The sequence below is a fragment of the Lactuca virosa genome, chromosome 6 (assembly GCF_052849685.1).
Source record: "Lactuca virosa cultivar CGN04683 chromosome 6, Lactuca_virosa_CGN04683_v6, whole genome shotgun sequence".
Taxonomy (NCBI): Eukaryota; Viridiplantae; Streptophyta; class Magnoliopsida; order Asterales; family Asteraceae; genus Lactuca; species Lactuca virosa.
In genome coordinates, this window is record NC_136431.1 from 271,294,451 (window position 1) to 271,313,773 (window position 19,323).

Here is a 19,323-nt window from a genome sequence, read left to right on the forward strand (position 1 = left end):
ACAATCTTTCTTCGATCCAACGTATAAACCAAAAATTACATCCTATCATCCAAATCAAAAGGATGAAATAACGAGAACATATTCGATTTAATGACCTTTTAAATCAAAATGTCATGATTTTTCATCCATAAAAATTTATGATTAGAGGTCAACTTTGAAATGTAAGACTTTTGCGGTAGTTAGTTATTTCTAATAAAATTGTAATTTTTTTAAATAATTTATCTTATTATCATTTATTGGGATTTTTTTGTGCTACCCCTTGTAAAAGTTTCTGGTTCCGCCACTGTATATAAGTCTCATAATTTGAACCTATAACCATTAAAATAAATTTTTATCTGTTGCTTTTCAAGTTCTTACTTAAACCAAGTTTTTTTCTACTATTATATATTTACATGTTTATTATAGTGTAATCCTAGCATCTTTTTAAGACTTGAATTATGAAATAAGTCAAATAACTATTATGTCTTGTACGAGTGTGTAAATGTTTATTTTATTTTTCTTTTTTATCATAATCAGTATGAGAAGCAAACCGCAGTTCACAATAATACGGTTAATATGCAACACAAAGTAAATTACCACTTTTCCCTCATCGACAAGGAATCCTGTAGATAGATGTTTGTATAAATCCTCTGTGGTAGAATATGATATAGGAGCATTTGTCATCGTTTGTATGGCTTTAATGACTGCATAGTTCGTCTGCAGTTAACAATATCATGAAAATAAATGTTAACTTGTTTAGTATAATGAGATGTTTCGTAGGACAAAATGATAAACAAACAAATTATAATACAAAAATTATAAATGTTAAAATCAAATGCACTGTCATATATTATCATCCGTAGAAAATGGAAAATTTGTCGTCAATCCAAACTTCGGGACCATATAAATTTGAAATGAAAATATTTTGCATGTTGTGATTCGACCAATACAAGGAACACTAACCAAGTTTCTATTGGAAATTATAAAGCATAAGACAAGTTGGTAATTTTCTTTTATTCCATTCTTTTGATAGACCTTCAAAAGGCTTTACTAGATACAAGAGATAGGCTAAGACCATACAGGCATGCATGTACGTCTAGCCTAGTCGTAGACTCAAGTATGTGAAATGTTGGTGATTTTATATCACTAATATTATTTAAGTGTAATGGGGTTAATTTGTTGATCAATATCAGTTATTGAACAAATCGGTATGGTGTGGAGTCCATATTTGTTTAATTTTGTATTTGTTGAAAGTATACTGCTATTAAGGGCGAAGCCCCTGAACTGACGGGGGTCGGGGGCAGCGCCCCTGCAAGCAGGGTCCAAGGGGCGGCAACCCCTAGCGGGATCCAAGGGGCAGAGCCCCTGGATGAGGTCGAACTACCAGGTCATCATGAAAATTAGTTCCTGTTATATGATCAAGGGGCCGAGCCCCTGACAAGAAGTTGTTTTCTTGTAACTACCATATGACAGTTTTAAGACATGAAGTTAGTTCTTGTTATATGATCAATTTCGAATTCATTTTTGAGTAGAGATTTTCATAACATATTCTTTATTCTTCATTCTAGAGAACAGTGAATTTCATCCGATCAGAGATTTTGAGTGTACCCTCGAAATGCTTTAATCTGAAAGTGTTTCACAACTCTCATTGATCCAAGTATATCTATACCCTGATTTTCTAACATGAAATTTTGCAATTTAGGCGGACGACACATCCGTTGTTAGGAGTTAATGAACTTCCATTTTTGGCAAGTATGGGTCTAGTCGGTTGGACTGACCTGATAAAAGTTGACAATGCGTAGTTTTCCTTTGACTTTGTTGATAAAGTTGTGTAACTAGTGGCGAGTCTAGAATGTAAAGACATATAGTTCACAATTTAAATGAAAGCGATAGAAAATGGAAAAAAAATCAAAGATGGGCATTGAGTATCTTGATTTTTATATATATATTTTTTGCCAAAGGCATTAAGGTATTCATTAAAAAAGTTTAAGGTAGTTCACAATATATATTTATATATTCTTTTATAAACGTAAAAAGAACAATAGATGGGTCAAGTGACCCACCTTTGATGAACATAGCCTCGCCACTCTGTGTGTGACATTATGCAGGCCTCCATAATTGAGTTGCATAGAGAGCACGCAGCCGCATATAAAAATCGACTTGACGTGACACGTGATGAGTCGTGATAGGGCCATCAGCATCACAAAACCATATTTTTTACGGTCTTCTAGGTTTTCTACAACTATAATTATAACTCCCATGGAAAAATATAAAATCTCAATTTTCTTCTCTTTTCTTTGTAATTGCTTAGTGTTTATCTTTTCTTCCGTAGTAGTTCCAACAAAGGATATTATTATTATATATATTAAAACAAAAGTTCTTAGTAATAGTATACTCTTTGTATTTCTTATTTTGGCCACAATATTTTGCTATATTTTCATTAACATCCGCTTCAAAGGTAATGTCGTTTTTTTACTATAATCATCAAATTTATCTTCAAGTTTGGATTCCATCATCTTGAACGTCCATTAATCTATATGCTTCTTTTTATTTTTGTAAATATTTTCTCTTATCTATACTGCTTCTTTTTACATATTTTGAATGTTTTGAGTATTTGTATGTTTCTTTTTACTTATTCTCAAAGTTTCTGCAACTATATGTTTCTTTTTACTCATGAAGCTCTCATATCAATATGCTTTTTTTTCAAATAAAATCAAATATAACTGTTAATAGAAATATCAAAATAATTTGTTACCATGCTAGGTACAATTAAAACATTAGTGATATGAAGAGAATATTTTCGGTTATTGGAGGACATTTTATGATATTAACCCTCTATTATTACTATCATTTTTTAATTATAATTCTGTCGGCATTCCCTGCGAAGCAGAGAATGAACGACTTCTAGTTCAACATTAAATCCTTGAATTTTATGATGAAGCTTAAAACCTAAGAGTGGCGTAAAATCCTTTAAGTGAATGAGATTGTTCCGCAGAATCTTAACCTGTCGAGATTAGCAACTACGAGGCTGCAAGTTTTAATTTTATTGTCTCGTCTGTTAATGTTGTTTGATGATATGAGCTTCTACCTTTCTTATAAGCGGGTCTGATCGTGAATGATCGATTTGGTTTCATAACGAAACATGCTAATTAATAATAAAGAATTTGGATTTATTATTGCAACCAATCAACATATAATTCTTAATATTATTTGTTGGTATCCTTGCGTATCTATCTAGTATGAAAAACAACAATCTTAAAGGTTTTTATTATTTGTTATTATATTTAGAAAAATGGACAATGAACTACCAATTACCAATATCTGACTAATAAATCAAGAACTTGTCAAGCTGGAACGATTCGATGGACAAAACTACACTTCCTAGGCCGACAAGGTTCCCATAATTCCAAAACCTTTCATGCTCAAACTCTACTATGTCCTTGACCCCAACCTTCCTGCCATTCCAGCTTATCTGATACCCGAAGAGGGAAAGGCTCCAAATCAAAATGAAATTTCTAAATTGGAAAAGTTGAGGGCTCTAGTTATAGAATTTGAGGATTTTTGTTTGGGACATATTATAGAACTCAATTCTGACTGCCTCTATGATCTGTATGTTGGAAAGAGTCCAAGGTCGTTAAATATTGATGATATTTCAAATAATAGCATAGTCCTCTTAGGTTGCCCTCAAGACTAAAATTAAGTAGAATAAATGAAGGAGAAATTAGTTTATTGATTATTATAGTTCAATAATTAATTAGAAATAGTTTAGAAAATATTTTGGGAATAAATTAAATAGTTTAATTAACTGAAAAGGTTGAATATTAATTGATCATAGTTAGTTAATTTGAATATTCTAGAACCTTTATGGAATTATATAGGTTGGATGAAAATTACTTCATCCTACATGGGATGAGAGATGATTTTTGAAATCGCTTTCTATTCCACATGGGATGAAGGACAAATCTAATGAAGGAATCCTAGACTATAAATAGTGCTTTAGTGATCCTAGACTATATCGTCCTCCTCTATAGTGGACGGGCGGGTTCCTCTCCCTCATAGGGTTTGTGAATTTGACCCTCCTCCTAGTTAATCTTATTCTTGTCTTTTGAGTTCATTGGGTGTGAACCAACAGAAGGATCCTGGTTTGGATCCATCATATCCAAACAAGGTGACACGCACAATGACTCAAGCTCGATGGTCACTAGGTGCAAAATAGGTGTGTAGTTCTTCTTTTTCATTTTCATAGGGTAGCAGTAATAGTATGAAACTTAGATCCTTAGGTTGCATGGACACATAAGATTTTGTATTGTTTCCGTTGCAATAATCATGTGTTTAGATGCTAAGAAAACCGAATAGTGGTATCAGAGCCATAGTTCATAATTGCTTGTACTCTATAATCTATTTGATTTGATAATACTTATTTATAATTGGAATAAGCAAAAATAAAAAACTGATAAAAGCTGCAAGTCTAGGCGCGATGTGCCTTCCCCTACCAGACTAGGGTTTTATGTTTCCTTTTTAATTTCAAGCTTGACAGTTTTCAAATATGGATAATTATCTTATTTAAAATGTTTTAAATCTGGATTTTATTTTGGATAAATATTACTTATATAAGAGTCTTTTAAATTTGAATATTTATTCTTGAATTAATTTTCTATTATTTAAATGATCATTGAAATTAGAGTATTTGAAATTAATTTTAATGTTCTTTATATTTTATGAACTTGAATATTAAAGCTTCAACAATTGTTAATTGTTAATATTGCGTTCTCGACATTTTACTAGAATTAATAATAGACAGTTAAATTTAAAGAGAGTTTTAATATATATATATATATATATATATATATATATATATATATATATATATATATATATATGACATTTACAACATGTTTCCTCGTATGTTTAAATATTGACATTGTTACTCTTACTATAACTAGGCTCACTCACTCTGATGTTAGAAGAGAGGTCTAAGGAGGTCTCTTGGATCCCGAATGACATCGGTTTTTAAAAGGCCATAGGCTTACCTCCTTTTCCGCCTCTTTATATTTTAAGAGTGGAGTTATCAAAAGGGTTTGATAGCATAATGGTCAAGTTAAGAGTATTAACCTAAAAATTGTATAATAAAATCCTATTTTATTAGTAAAATGTGAATCTTATGTTACCCATGAAAATTTCACATTCTCTTTATATTCTGCTGAGTGAGCTCATGTGGTTAATCGACAAGTCAATTTGAGAGTATAGTTGAGAGTGATATGGAACTCACGAATCTCAAACTTAATTTGTGTCAGGGACCACACATTTTTTCATGGAATATTCACCATTTGCTTTATGATTTGAGGCGACCCCGTCATATAATTTAAAATGAGCATAATACGAGATTAACATGGTATTGATTGTCAATGAATCTCAAAGACCAAGGAATTTCGTAGTGATTGAAATTGGCAGAGGGTTTTTCCTACCTAAATAACTTTGTGTTGTGTTTATGGCGACCATTTACGCATCATAACGCCAAATATGGAACCTACCTTATCTAAATAATTTTAATTTAGGGTAATTTTTTTAAGAGTTATTGTATCAAACTAATTGGAATCTCTTTTTTGTAGATATCGATCCCAAACTACAACAACAACAACACCAACCTTCCTCCTCTTCCTCATATTGCAAGTCAAAACTCTACCTTTTCACTCGTGTCAGTCCTTAACTATCTTGACCGGATCAAACTATCTTGACCGGATCTGCACCTTAAGGTTCACCTTGAGGCTTGAGAACAAAGAGTATGTTCTCGACGATGATCTTGTCGAACCGGCAATGGATACTCCTGAAAAAGATATTGTTGCCTACAAAAAACACTATGACGAGTCTACTAAAGTTGCTTGCCTCATGTTGGCGACCATGGCCTCTGAGCTCTAAAAGAGTTTTGAGAATTCGGTTACCTATGAGATGAACTAGCGACTCAATGAAATGTTCTAAGAGTAATTTAGGCAAGAACGATTCGAGATCATTAAATCCCTTATGGCATGTATACAACAAGAGCGAACTTTTGTGTGTGAACACATCCAAAAGATGAATTCGTACATAGACAGACTCGGGAATCTTGGTATCGATCTGCCAAAGGAATTAACCATTTAAATGGTTTTGAACTCGCTTTCTAGTTCATATCAACATTTCATTATGAAATACAATATGAACAATGTTGACAAGACCATGATGGAACTACATGGCATGATTAATACAGCTAAAGCAAGCATGAAGAAACCACCTAGCTTAAACCCTACTACTCAAGTCTTGGCCATTTGTCACACCCCCGAATAGCGGCTGAAACGCCAAGTTGTGCGACGTTAGGATGTTGGCTCACAGTTAAAGGATACAATTAGTACATACCATTATAACATAAATATCACTTCTATTATCAATTGTTGTGTTACATATAGACCTGGATATAATTTATCTTGGATTTATACATTCTTGATGGATTTCTAGTCATCTCATCGGCTGTTTCTATAATATCTTCTATATCTCATTGATTTCCTAGGAATGCATGTTGTTTTAAAGGTCAACATAACATTGGTGAGTTAACAGGTTTTGCATACTTTAAAATATTATGTCGAGTTTGTTATATCAGCATTCCTTGTATCCATATACTTGTGTCAATGGTTTTTTTGTATGCCAATCTGTTTCCTTAAGGTTACGTTAGTAGTGATTTGGATAGTTTAATGATTATATCCAAATCCGGAACTTTGTCTATGAATAGGAAAATATATTTTCATGATTTCCCTAGGTTTAGTTCTTGATAGATTCTCTAGTATTCGGTATAGTTTCTTCTTTTACAGTCGCAAGGAATATACTATCCTAATATGCTTTTACGGTTTTTAATTTTACAAGTGCTACTTACTCATTGCGAGGCGTCCCTTAAGGAGTAGTAGTTTGACTTGAACAATATTATGATGAGTTCCTATAATCGAGCTATGACTGTTGTTTCCATCCGCCCATAACATCGACGCTTCATCAGACGTCAGCAGTGTTTTAGAAAGTTATGTTTGATTTGACTTTCTGTCAGGTTGTAGCTAGCAACCGTATATGGACGTGTCAAATCCGTATAGATCTATACATATATTTCCTGCTCACTTAAGATTAAATGATTATAGGTCTGAGACTTTATAGCAAAAGGTCATTTAGCTAGGTGATGAATTGGGTCTCATCTACCACTTATTCGTGGGTGCCTCCTCTGGTCGATCGTGTTGTCATTCTTCATTTTGTTTATATGAGATTCTTATTATATATATATATATATATATATATATATATATATATATATATATATATATATATGTATATATATATATATATATATATATATATATATAAGTTAAATCGTCTTAGGTAGTCAGGGTAATTGGGAAGAGTAACCATTAGGTGATAAGCTTATCCAAACGTTGGCTATAATAACGACTAAAGAAACAACATTTCCTGGAAACTAGCTAGGGTATTTACGAGGTGTGGTGTTTTCTACCAGTGTGAGTCAGCATAACAAGTAGGGATAATATTATCCCTTAAATTAGGGTAGAGTATCTACCAGGCTTCATATCATCCTAATGTTGTAGGCATAACCATATTACTAAGTTTTTACAAAGTGATAGTTTATAACATGTATCCCCCACCTAGAAAAGGTTTGAAAACAGTAAAGTAAGGTCGTGAACTCACCCCTTGAAGCATGAAACCACTTATGTAGGGTAGAATTAGGGAGTCTGAAACATGGGATGTTCTCAGGAATCAGTGGCACGAAAATCAAGAGAGTGAGGTGTGAGGAACTGGAAAGCCGCAACCTGCTATTAATAGGGGGTTTTGGGTGCACGTCGTGCAGTGCACACCGTGCAAGTTGCGTGTGAACCACCCTAGGGATGAAATGTGTTCATCTCCTATGGTGCTACGCCATCCATATCCTGATGAATTGGGGTGTAACAATGCATGCCGTGAGCTGCACGAGTGCATGCTAGCATGGAAAATCAACTTCAAAAATTTGTAGCTTTTGCCTATGAGCTCCGTTTTCAACGAATCTTATATATTCGTGTAGGTCTCAACGTACACTACAACTTTCCTTTTGGCCGTTTTGAAAATTCTAACTTTCCTTTTTACCTTATATTTTATAGCCTTTATGATTTTATAAAAATCATAATTCTTTCATGCGGGTTCCGATTCAGGCGCTCTTTTTCTCAAGATTCCTACTTTAAGTAGTACTATGTTTTTCCTTTTGTTGACTTCCTTCCAAAAGTTGACCGTTCTCCTTGTAGTTTTTGACGTTGTAACTTTTATGTGCGGTAGATTTTAACTTACTAAAAAAATAATATCTCCTCCATACTAATCCAAATTTTTATGAAGTTTATATTTATGGAATCGCGACAATGCATATTTTCTAAAATGTAAACATGGTGTTAAGGTGCAACGAGTTTTCGTGCACTTAATTTTGAGCCTAAAGGTTGAAGTAATCGAATATCTTTATTTATATATGTTGAATGGTTACATGGTTGACCTATTACATGCTGATGACGACGTTAGATCTTAATGGCAGTTGATGATGTATTTTCTGGGTTGTCACGTCCTCCCCCCGTTGAAGGAAATTTTGCCCAAAAATTTTAGTTGTAGAGTAATTGTTGACTTAGGAAGTGTTGTTTTTGGTGACTCAGTTGACTGTATGCTTCTACTTCTAATTCTTTAACTTCATGAAGTGTTTTGATGCTTTCATTATTCTTTAGCTCTCTTTTCTTAGAGTGTTATCTTTAATTTTTTTTCATTTATGGGTGATTTTATTTTACACCAAAAGGAAACCAATGATTCATATTTCGTTCCTTGCATCGTTGTTTATGTTTTGGCGTTTATCTTATGATTAGTTCTAGAATTCATTTGGCAAAGTCATTTGTTTGACATGGATTTATCAAAAGAGCTTTATAAGAAAACAAACGAGTACATTATGGATTTATTTAATGTGGAAATTTGTTGAAATTTCAAAGTTCATGATGTATTAGGATGTAACATCCAAGATTCAGGTATTACCTTGTTAACCTTCATCTTTTGAGCACTTGTCCATTTTAGCCCTTTAGTGAGAAAAGGTGGTGAATGAGTACGCGGGGCGTATGCAAGTGTACGCTCAGCGTACTCATATGTGTGCATTCGACGTGGAAGCCACCTAGTACGTTGGGCGTACCAGAGGGTACGTTGGGCGTACTAGGCCCAGAGTGAAAACCCTAATTTAGGGTGAGTCCTCTATATAAAGGATATGATGGCCTCATTCATGGCCACCATCCTCATACAATAAACCCTCTTGTGCCCTAAACCTTCACTCTTAGAGCTTGTGAGCTTCTGAGTTCATTTGAGAGCCTTTGAGACTCTTTTTGTCTTCTTGAAGTGAAGAAGAAGCTTTGGAGAAGAAGAAGTGAGAGTCCAGGCCCTTGGATCTGAGCATATATGTGTTGGGAGCTTCACATAGAGGTATAAAGCTTCAAGCTTTCTCACTCTTTTGTTTTGTGCTTCATAATAGAGTATTTTAGGGTTTTGTCCCAAAAGTTGGAGACTTTATGAGATATTGAGCTCCAGAGACCTTGAATCAACCCCTTTGAGTGTAATGAATGGTGTAAGGTCATAAAAATCCAATATTGGTCGTTGAAATCAGGCCATGCATGAGATATGAGCTTTTTGAGTTATGAGAGTGGGTGTTTTGTGTGATTGTGACAATTTCAGCCATGCAAAGGCTTAAAGTCACTGACTTTATGGAGTAAGAGCTATTAGCGAGTCCAGATCTATGATATATGCCAAGGTCTTAACTGATTTAGACCAAATGAGTGAGTAGGGTGAAACTGGGGTGTACGCTGGGCGTAATCCCAATACACGCAGCATAGGGGTCGAGCATCCCCGATGACTGCATGGAAGCCGAGTACGCCCAGCGTAGAGAGTTGGTACGCGCAACGTACTCCCTTCCGTTGACTTTTGGTTGACTTTTAGGGTTTGGTCAATTTGTGGACTATTAAGCCCATGGAGGGGTAAAATGGTCTTTTGCCCTTCTGTGAGTTTATAGAAGGGTTAGTTTAGCTTCACTAAGAGCCTGTATTAATTAGGGATAATTATCGTTGTGTTAGACGGAGGCTAGACCGGTGATTCGAGTTCAAGATTATCTGAGTTTTTACGAGGTGAGTCTTCTCACTATACTTACCTTGAGTGGTAACCTATGTGTGACCAGAGGGTCTTATGTGCATATACTGTGTATTAAGATATCCTGCTATTTGTCCTTGTGATATGTATGTTGTGTATTATATTGAATTGCTGAGTTGAGGGACCGAAGGGTCCAGCTGAGTTGTGGGACCAGAGGATCCCGCTGAGACACATTTGACCAGAGGGTCTTATCTGAGTATAGTCATGAGAGGCTGATGAGATATGAGTGGTATTTTGGGGAAATCACTAAGCTTTATGCTTACCGTGTTATGTGTTATGTGTTTTAGGTACATCTCAGGGTCACGGGAAGGCGCCGGCTTGATTGTACACACATCAGAGATTTGAGTCATGTTTGAGAGGATCTTGGATTTGTTATATATACAGTTTTTGGGATATGTGTTGATGATTTGATACTATTACACTTTTGAGATGTTTTGAATTGAGAAAAAATGTGTTTTAAATTTTAAAAAAAATGGTTTGAAAATTTACGTTGTTACATAGGATGCCTAGATTAAGGCACTTCTTAGGTTTCCATGAAGTTCCTCTTGAGGTGGTCTGGCTTTCCGCACTTGAGCAGTTGTGATTTGGGCCAGTTTCTTGGTTCTTGGTGTGGGTCAGGTTTCTACAATACTTATATGTGTGTCCCTTCATACCACATCATGTTGAGTATTTGAGATATTGAAATTGATTTGACATGTTTGGTTATTTAGGGAAGCCTTTTTAGGGTTTTATAGTTTTGGTAAATATTTTATGTTCCCTATAAATAATCATTAGGTTAGCTTTTGATGTAAGCTTTTTCCTGATTAGGGTTTTCTTTATACGTTCATATCATAATCAATATACACAAAACCTATATCGGATTACTTGCATATCATGGTGATTGATTCTTGATTGTTCTTGATATTCCGCATTCGTTATCTCGGATTTATTCCTAACAAGTGGTATCAGAGCGGGTTCTTGTAGATCTCAACGATTATTGCAAGAATCGATCTTGTTTATAGCGATATTTTATCATGAATCTCACCTTGTTCTTCAAGTTTTTGTAAGTTTTCTGAAAAGAAAAAGTGAAATATCTCGTTTTGTTGCAAAACCCATCTCAGATCTGTTATTTTCTACTCATTATTTCACTTAATTTGTTCTTGATATGTGTTCTAGAAGAGAAATAGAAAAAGAATTTCGTGTTTATTCTCATATTTGTGTTCAGATCTACTTTATCTCTCTGAAATCCATCTCAGATGCGTTTTATCTATCTAGAAATCTTATCAGATCTACATTCACTCTCTTCAAGTTCTGTCACTTGTTGAAGATCTAATGGTTTCACCAAACTCATTGTTTTTGTCTTCTATTTTTGATCTTGGATTAAAGATCACTGATCCAAATTTTTGTCTGGAATTAAGAAAATACTAGCGTTTGTACAATTAATATGTGGATCGAGATGCTATTGAGATGTATAATCTCTTTGTTAATGGGGAGATAGAAAAGTTCACAAGTTGTAATCAATATGGAAGTTGTGTCTTAGTAAATGATGAAGTTTTGATAGATCAATTTCGTATTATAAAAGCAAATTTAGATCTGAAAAATGAACAACAGTTGGAGTTAGAAAGAAAAAGAAAAGAATATGCTATGAGTGAAAGAAAAAGAAAAGAATATTCTATGAGAAAAGAAGAAGATGTTCTTGGTGTTCTTGGTGAAGTTCATAATGATTTCCATGTTTCTGAATAAAAGGTGACTCCAGATGCTTTTGTTGAGGGGGAGTCAGATGTTCATACAAAGGTTTGTGATTCAGAAGTCATTAACTTCGAATCTGGTGTTTCAAACAGTGAATAGCAAATAAAGTCTTCTAAAATAGTGAAAATAAAGAAGTTTTGTTCTATTGGAACCCAAACAGATGATTTTTCTAGTTCTGATGATGTTTTTGAAGGATTGGTTCCTTACAGAAAGCCAATAATTCAAGATGTTCAGATTTACCAAACTCCTAAGGATTGTGTTCGAAGGTCTTCAAATGTTCAGATTCAGAAAGGTGATGAGGTTATTCAGATCCGAAATTCATTTCTGAAGCCTAGAAATCAGAAAAGAAAGAAGAGGAAGAAGAACCAGAGTAAAATGAAGAAGGTTTGGATGCCCAAGGTACAAGTTCCTCAAGCTTGTGAAAATGTTCAGAAAATTGAAGTCAGACATGTTCAAAGAAACTTCACTTCTCATTTTTCTTCAGATAAAGATGTTAGAAATTGGAGAAAAGAGAAAAAGGTTTTTAGTTGGGTCAATGAGATTTATGAAAATTATTGTTTTCCAACTAAAAAGCGAATATTATTTTCAGAAGATAATTGATTCTCTTCAAATAAATGGGTATGCAAGAAACCAACTTCAATCTTGAATCTTAAATGGGTACCGAAGGTTTCATAAAACCTTTGATCAGAAAAAGGGGGGGGGACAAAATCTGGTGAAATCTAGTGAAAATTCAGTCAAAGATATGAAATTGTGTTGAAGAAATCAATTTTTATTTATTTTTAACGGTTGAAAATGACAAAATGGTCAAAATTTGAAAAGATGGGCTGAAAAGTTACTTTTTCTGCAAAAAGGGGCTGCAATCTGACATTACAACATAAAGTGGGCTGAAACTGTCAGTGTACTGCAAACAGAGGGTCAGATTCGGAATTTATTGAAACCTTGGTCAAAACTTGTTAATTTCGGAATTGGGGTGACATCTGCCATATCCTTCAAACTTTAAGGGTTCATTTCGCAAATGTAAAGTCACGATCGGATTTCATCTTCTCCGGCAGTTCGTGTTCGGAATTGAAGGACAAAATCGCAACAAAAATAAAGACTCGCAATCGGAACTAATTTCGGGTTCGTAATCGGAATTGATTTTTGCCGTTCGGAATTACATATCAACAATCGGGATTTACCGTTCGTCTCCGAATCGTTCTGTTTGGAGTTCTGAAACTCGCAATCGCTTTCTGGAATTGATCATCCACTGTGTTCATACTCCGAGTCCTCGGAACCAATCTCTCGGTATCGGAGGTTTTTGAAATCGGAACGAAATTGTGTTCGGTATTTCACAAAGAACTCGCACTCGGAATTGGATCCACTAATCTGGTTCGGTTCCGAAACTGAAATCAGAAGTTAAAAACAGAAATTTCATTCGGACATGATCGAACAGAAGAATTCGTTACTTGAAATCGGAATTGATTTCAAACGCAAACTCTTACAAACGAAATGGAATTCGGAATTAATTACTTCGGAAATTACATTCTCTCTCAGTGTTCGTAAATGGGTGCTCGATTGTATCATTATCTGAAATCAAGATTACATGAAGCTATGATCGGAAGTCGTAATCATTTTTGACTTTTTAAAGTCAAACTATGTGTTCTTCCCGTTCAATTGTAGAAGACGCCTCAAGTTTCATTTGCAGTCCCTGCTCTTTCCAATATCAACAGTTTCTACCCCAGATTCCTAATTCCTTTACAATTTTGTGGGTTTTACCATTTTTACCCATTCTTACCAAAATATTTTCATTTTTAATCCTTTTCTTTGGTCTTATTCTTTTCAAAACCTTCTAAATAACTGCTTCTTATTCTATTTTTTTTTTGTCTAAATTTAAAAATCGAAAAATACATAATTAATTTTTGTTATTTTTCCGGTTTTAATTTTTGAGAATCGCGTATATTCTAAAAGGATTTATTTCATCAAATCTGTCGGGTTTTGAAGATCTATTTTGGCAAACTCGCTCCTTATGACAGAGCAGGTTATACGACTTACTCTATGAGATAGCGAAGTTTGTTGGTGATTCTTTTCCTAACTTTCCGGATTCTCTTCATGGTATTTGTTGAAGATTCAAGGGGGAGTGATGATTATTCAAAGGGGAGTTCGTATTCGGAAGATGTTATTTGTTTCTCTCGCTTTGAAGACCCTATGTGCTGATAAGTCTCACAATTTAGAGGGAGAAATGCCAAGAAGATCGGAAATCGTGATCTTCATCAGTTTCAACATCTTGGGGGAGATTGTTGAGTATTTGAGATATTGAAACTGATTTGGCATGTTTGGTTATTTAGGGAAGCCTTTTTAGGGTTTTATATTTTTGGTAAATATTTTATGTTCCCTATAAATAATCATTAGGTTAGCTTTTGATGTAAGCTTTTTCCTGATTAGGGTTTTCTTTGTACGTTCATATCATAATCAATGTACACAAAACCTTTATAAGATTACTTGCATATCATGGTGATCGATTCTTGATTGTTCTTGATATTCCTCATTCGTCATCTCAGATTTATTCCTAACACATCACTTGCAGATTAGTTCTCTACATCCGTTTATACGGTGGTAATGACACATGTCACATAGATGGAGTTTCCTTATGTATGGTCTAGGCGTCGTGATGTGAGGTGTCCTTAAATTTCCTTTTGTTAGGTATGGTTTCTTTCAGATTGATGTGTTCAGTTAAGGATTTCTTATAAGAGGCTAAGGCCTTATCCTCTCGGTAGGTATTGGTTGGAGTCTTTGGAGTTGGTCTTTCAACCTATTTCCTTATCTCCTAGCTTGCTGATTTCACCATCCTCGGGTTGATGGTGACCATATTCACACAAGGTCTGGCATACGTTGGTAGACTTGTTCTTTCTGTTGCGGGGTGACGAGGTTCTTTCTCTACTTCTGGTGTTTCCCTTTTGGGGAAGAATTTATCTATCATCATACTCTTCATACTCTCCCAAGGGATTGCATATGATGCATTTATTCCTAAGGTATTGACGTTAGCATTCCACCAACTAAGGGCTATACCGATGAAGAGGTGGTGAACTTAACCCAACTGTTCTTAGCATAGTTATGGGTTCATAGGATTGTTTCCGTTTCTTTTATCCAATGGTCTATACTAGTTTCTCCTTCAAAGGACCGTGGCTTCTTGCTCATGAAATTTTGGTAGGTGCTCTTTTGTTGATTGTCATTAAGCCCGATGCTTCATTCTCTTTTGATGAGTCTGTAATCTCTTAAGGCATCCAAGACTTGTTGTGCTACCATTGCCTTGATGGTGGTAGAATCTATTATAGTTGGTCCTTGAGTTGTCATTATTTCGTCCTAACATGGTAGGCACGTTATTACTACTTTGTGAGTGTGCAAGTTGTCTTATTTCCTAATGATCTTGTAGTTTTATTTTGTTTTACATGACATTTCATGATGCACTTCTGTTGTGGAGGGTGGCTGTATTAGTCTAAATCCTAAGCAACCTATATGTTTATTGGCTCCTTGGTAGGCTTGTTGATTTCTGTTTCTTTCATTCTTTGGTATTCATTTGTTTGTACTTCATTTTCTTTGATTTATGAAATTTTTGTGTATCTAGAGCCTACTTGATTAATTAATAGGCATTCTAGGTAGTATTTCTAGGGTTTTGGGTTGAGAGGGGACATGCAAAATAGATCATGAGTTAAAAATGTTTAAACTCGAAGTTTGCGGTTTCACGCCGCGCAAATGGGTGTGCTGCACGCACCAGCACCAATTGTATAAATGGTGTGTGTTGGTCTCCGCATTGTCATCGTGCATCTCTTGTCCTCTTCCCCCTTTTTCTCGCGATCAGGTCCCACATGTGATGTGCATATCACACCTTTCGGGTTTTGTTGTTTTCCACTCGTTTTCTACACTACTCAGGTATATTCCGTTACTATTCTCTAGCTCCAATGATCTACATAACTTCTTTTGAAGCTTTTTAGGGTATATGAAGATTTTTGGGGTCCTAACGACTTTGGTTGAAAAATGCAAAATTAAGTGGTTGAATGTTAATAATATCTACCGATTATCATTCTTCTACGTTTGATTTCCCTTAAAGTTCATTAATTTAACCCTAATTTGAGAAATTTCTGGTTTGGGAGAAAAGCCAGGCTTTCGCCCAAATCTTACGATTTGTTGTGTTTTTGGTCAAATTGACGATGGTTTATGCTTGGATCTACTACGTTTAACAAACCCCCAACATCTTTTAGGTCAAAAATCAGACAAAATCGGGGACTTAGGATCGATCTGTTTCCGTTTGTTCTTGGCACACGCGACAACTTGAAGATGCACGAGGCGCATCTTCAAGTTACACGCAGTGTCTTCTAAATTGTGCACGACGGGCAAAAGCCCAGATTTCTAACTTATAAATTTTATATAATGTTTTTCTTGATATTTTCTCAGGTCTCATGACCAAATCGGAGGCAACGTGCGGGTTCCTTTCCTCATAACTGGCCCACACATCCTTATATATTGTTTCTGGATACCCTTCCTACTGCGGAACGGGATTCATACATCCAGAGGGCTTATGAGATGTTATTTAGGCATATTAGTGTGTCGTAGGCCCTGGACTGGCAGATAGCGGGAGACTTGGGTTTGACTACACGACTAGATCTGTTCCTTACGCGAGCTTCTACTGATGAGGCTGCCTCGTAATATTCCTTAGTCAAGCATGTCTTCACGTTCTGGGGTTTCAAGAGGTTATCTGCAGGGAGCTTTGTTTGGAATTTCATTCCACAGTCCGGTTCAACCGGGAATTGAGGATTTGGTCTGACGATTCAGTTTTTTCTTTCAGACTGGGTGGGATGGCTCGTTCTTGTTGTACTATAGAGTTCGGGAAGTGTCTGGGGATCTATTCTACCGAGGATATCTACCATCCCTTCTTCGATTCATATTTAGATCATTGTATTCTCTCGGAGCCAAGGGAGTACAACCATTTGGATGTTTGTGCTTTGGCTAATGGAGAGTATTTGTCTTGATTGGCTAAGGAGAGCAACTTCAGATCTCCTGTTCACAGACTGATTTATTTCCTAGTTGCTTCTACCATACATCATCATGAGGAGCATGATAAGGTTATGTTAGGAAATTTATTTCCTATGTGGTCCCTACTTTGCACTGACGTCGACCTCCAAATTCCTTAGGTCATCACGTCCTTCCTGTCATCTAGTCTAACTTCAGGTGCTCAACCGAGGAGTAGGATTTTTGGGGGTCACTTTATTAGCCGATTGGCTGGGTCCTATGGGGTTGATACTCATGGGATGACTCAGTATCCTATCATGGACCTAAATGAGGGGGCCCTCAAGAGGATATGTTTAGCCGAGTGTAGAGCCGACAAGATTTGCTGGATTCCTCCTAATGATGTAGTTGTGCCTATACTCTAGGTAGATCTTGAGCATGATGAGGAGCGGAAGTTTGTGTCTGGTCCTCGCCGATAGTGAGTTCGACGAGTGCCACCGGCTGTTGAAAGTGGTTCAGAGCCTGAGATCGATCCACGCGATGTGTATAGATGTGTGGCTTACTTGCATACGGAGCTTGATGATTTTAGGTCGTAGGTTTATCGGGAGCATCTCTGACTAATGGGATCTGTGAGTGAGCTGCTTGCGAAGCGGAAGATTGCTTATCCCCCTCATTCACGCCCGAGGGACAAAGCGAGCGCATCTGGGACGCGCTCGGGTGATTATGACGATGACGATAGTGATGATGATGAGGGTGACGAGGAGTATTATGATGATAGGGATCTTTACTTTTTTATTTTTCCATATTGCTATCGTTGGACATGATGTATTTATGTATGTTATTTTTGTTACTCTCTCTTTTGTATAAGTAGGCTACTTTTATGGTGTATGTAGGTATTTTTTTTATCTTGGCTGGTTTTACTTGATTCTGTATTTATTTATGTTTTCTAGATTTCACAAGCATTTATTTTATCATTTACCATATTTAAGTTTAATAGTGCATTAGGCCTATCCATAATAAAACATAGCTGATTAGTTTTATGTCTAGTTTTTATTCGATCAATGTATTAAAACTTATTAAGGTATTTTATCAAAAATTATATATCCAAGAGAATCCTAATGTGTATTTTTTTAATTTTTGGTTTTTTACTTCAAGACTATCAAGTAAGGATTGGCCAAGTGAGAAGTGCGAGAAGGCAAGATCATTTTAGCATATAACTACTCTTAAATCTAGCAACCTAAGCGACAGTTCAAACTAGTCACCTCGCCTGTAAGTAGTCTATCAGTAGTGTAATTAATAATAATACTTTTAGCTATAGATTTGAGCACATATCTTTTTAGAGTGTATGTCGCTAGGTTATAGTTGTATTTCATATAGAATTACTAATTCGCTATAACCTTTCACTCTGATACCAGTCTGTCACACCCCCGGCCAGCAGCAAAAACTCTGGGTTGTACGACATTAGGTTGTTGGCTCATAGTTAAAGGATACAATTAGTACATACCATTATAACATAAATATCACTTCTAGTATCAATTGTTGTGTTACATATGTTGGATTAGGTGTCTAAGCCCATAACTATCTTGGTATGTACTTGACCCGATTGTGAGCATGATCCTTTTGGGTTGCCTTCACCATAGCAACTGATAGGATGAATTAAGGAGAAAGAGGATTAATTACGATTTATTAATATATTATATAAATAATATATTAAGAGAGAAATCATATTGTTTAATTAATATTAGTCAAGAATTAATAAGAATTAATTCTGTGGCTAAAAGACATTAATTACATAAAGGGGACTAGAACTGTCAATTGTATGATAGTTGAATATTAGGTAATGGACTCCATAGAATTTGGAGTGGACGAAATCTATGGGGAAACCCATTAGAATTCGTCCAAGGCTTCTAAGGAGGGAGTCCATGGGCTGCTTAGGGCCTAAGCAGTCAGATTAGGGTTTCCTGGTTGAAAACCCTAATAGCCTAAGTATAAAAGGAACCCTTGGCAAGCCAAAAAATGCTGCTAACCTTCTAAGAGAAACCCTAGGATGTTTTTGGTGCCTCCTCCCTCTCTCCTTGTTCATCTTGTTGCATATGGTGTTTGTGACTCCATTAGAGGTGCAACATTTGAGGCACTAAGCTTTCAAGAGTCAAGATCAAGGAGGTTTGTGATTGTTATTACTACATAACAATAAAAGCAAAGATCTAAACCCTTTTATTATGATGATATCGATTATTATATGCTAGATCTAGGGTTTATGAGCTTTGGATAATTATTGCATGTTCATTAGACAAACTAGATCCAAAGCTTTAGGGTTTGCATGTACACCATAGGATTGATGTAGTGCTCAAAACCCATCAGTGGTATCAGAGCCTAGGCTGTTTGTTTGATGTATTTGATGCTTTACGTGATTATTCAAAGCTGGAAATT

At 35.5% G+C, this 19,323-nt stretch overlaps 1 protein-coding gene across 1 annotated transcript in view; it reads right to left on the reverse strand.

Moving 5' to 3' along the window:
* Positions 1–252: 252 nt before the first annotated feature.
* LOC145122534 (uncharacterized) overlaps positions 253–19,323 on the reverse strand; it is a 44,819-nt gene continuing 25,748 nt past the window's right edge. Inside the window, exons 9-10 of the mRNA XM_079058124.1 lie at positions 577–696; positions 253–309 (exon numbers count right to left, since the gene is read on the reverse strand). Of these exons, the coding sequence (XP_078914250.1) occupies positions 253–309; positions 577–696 (177 nt within the window). The remainder of the gene's footprint in view (positions 310–576; positions 697–19,323) is intronic.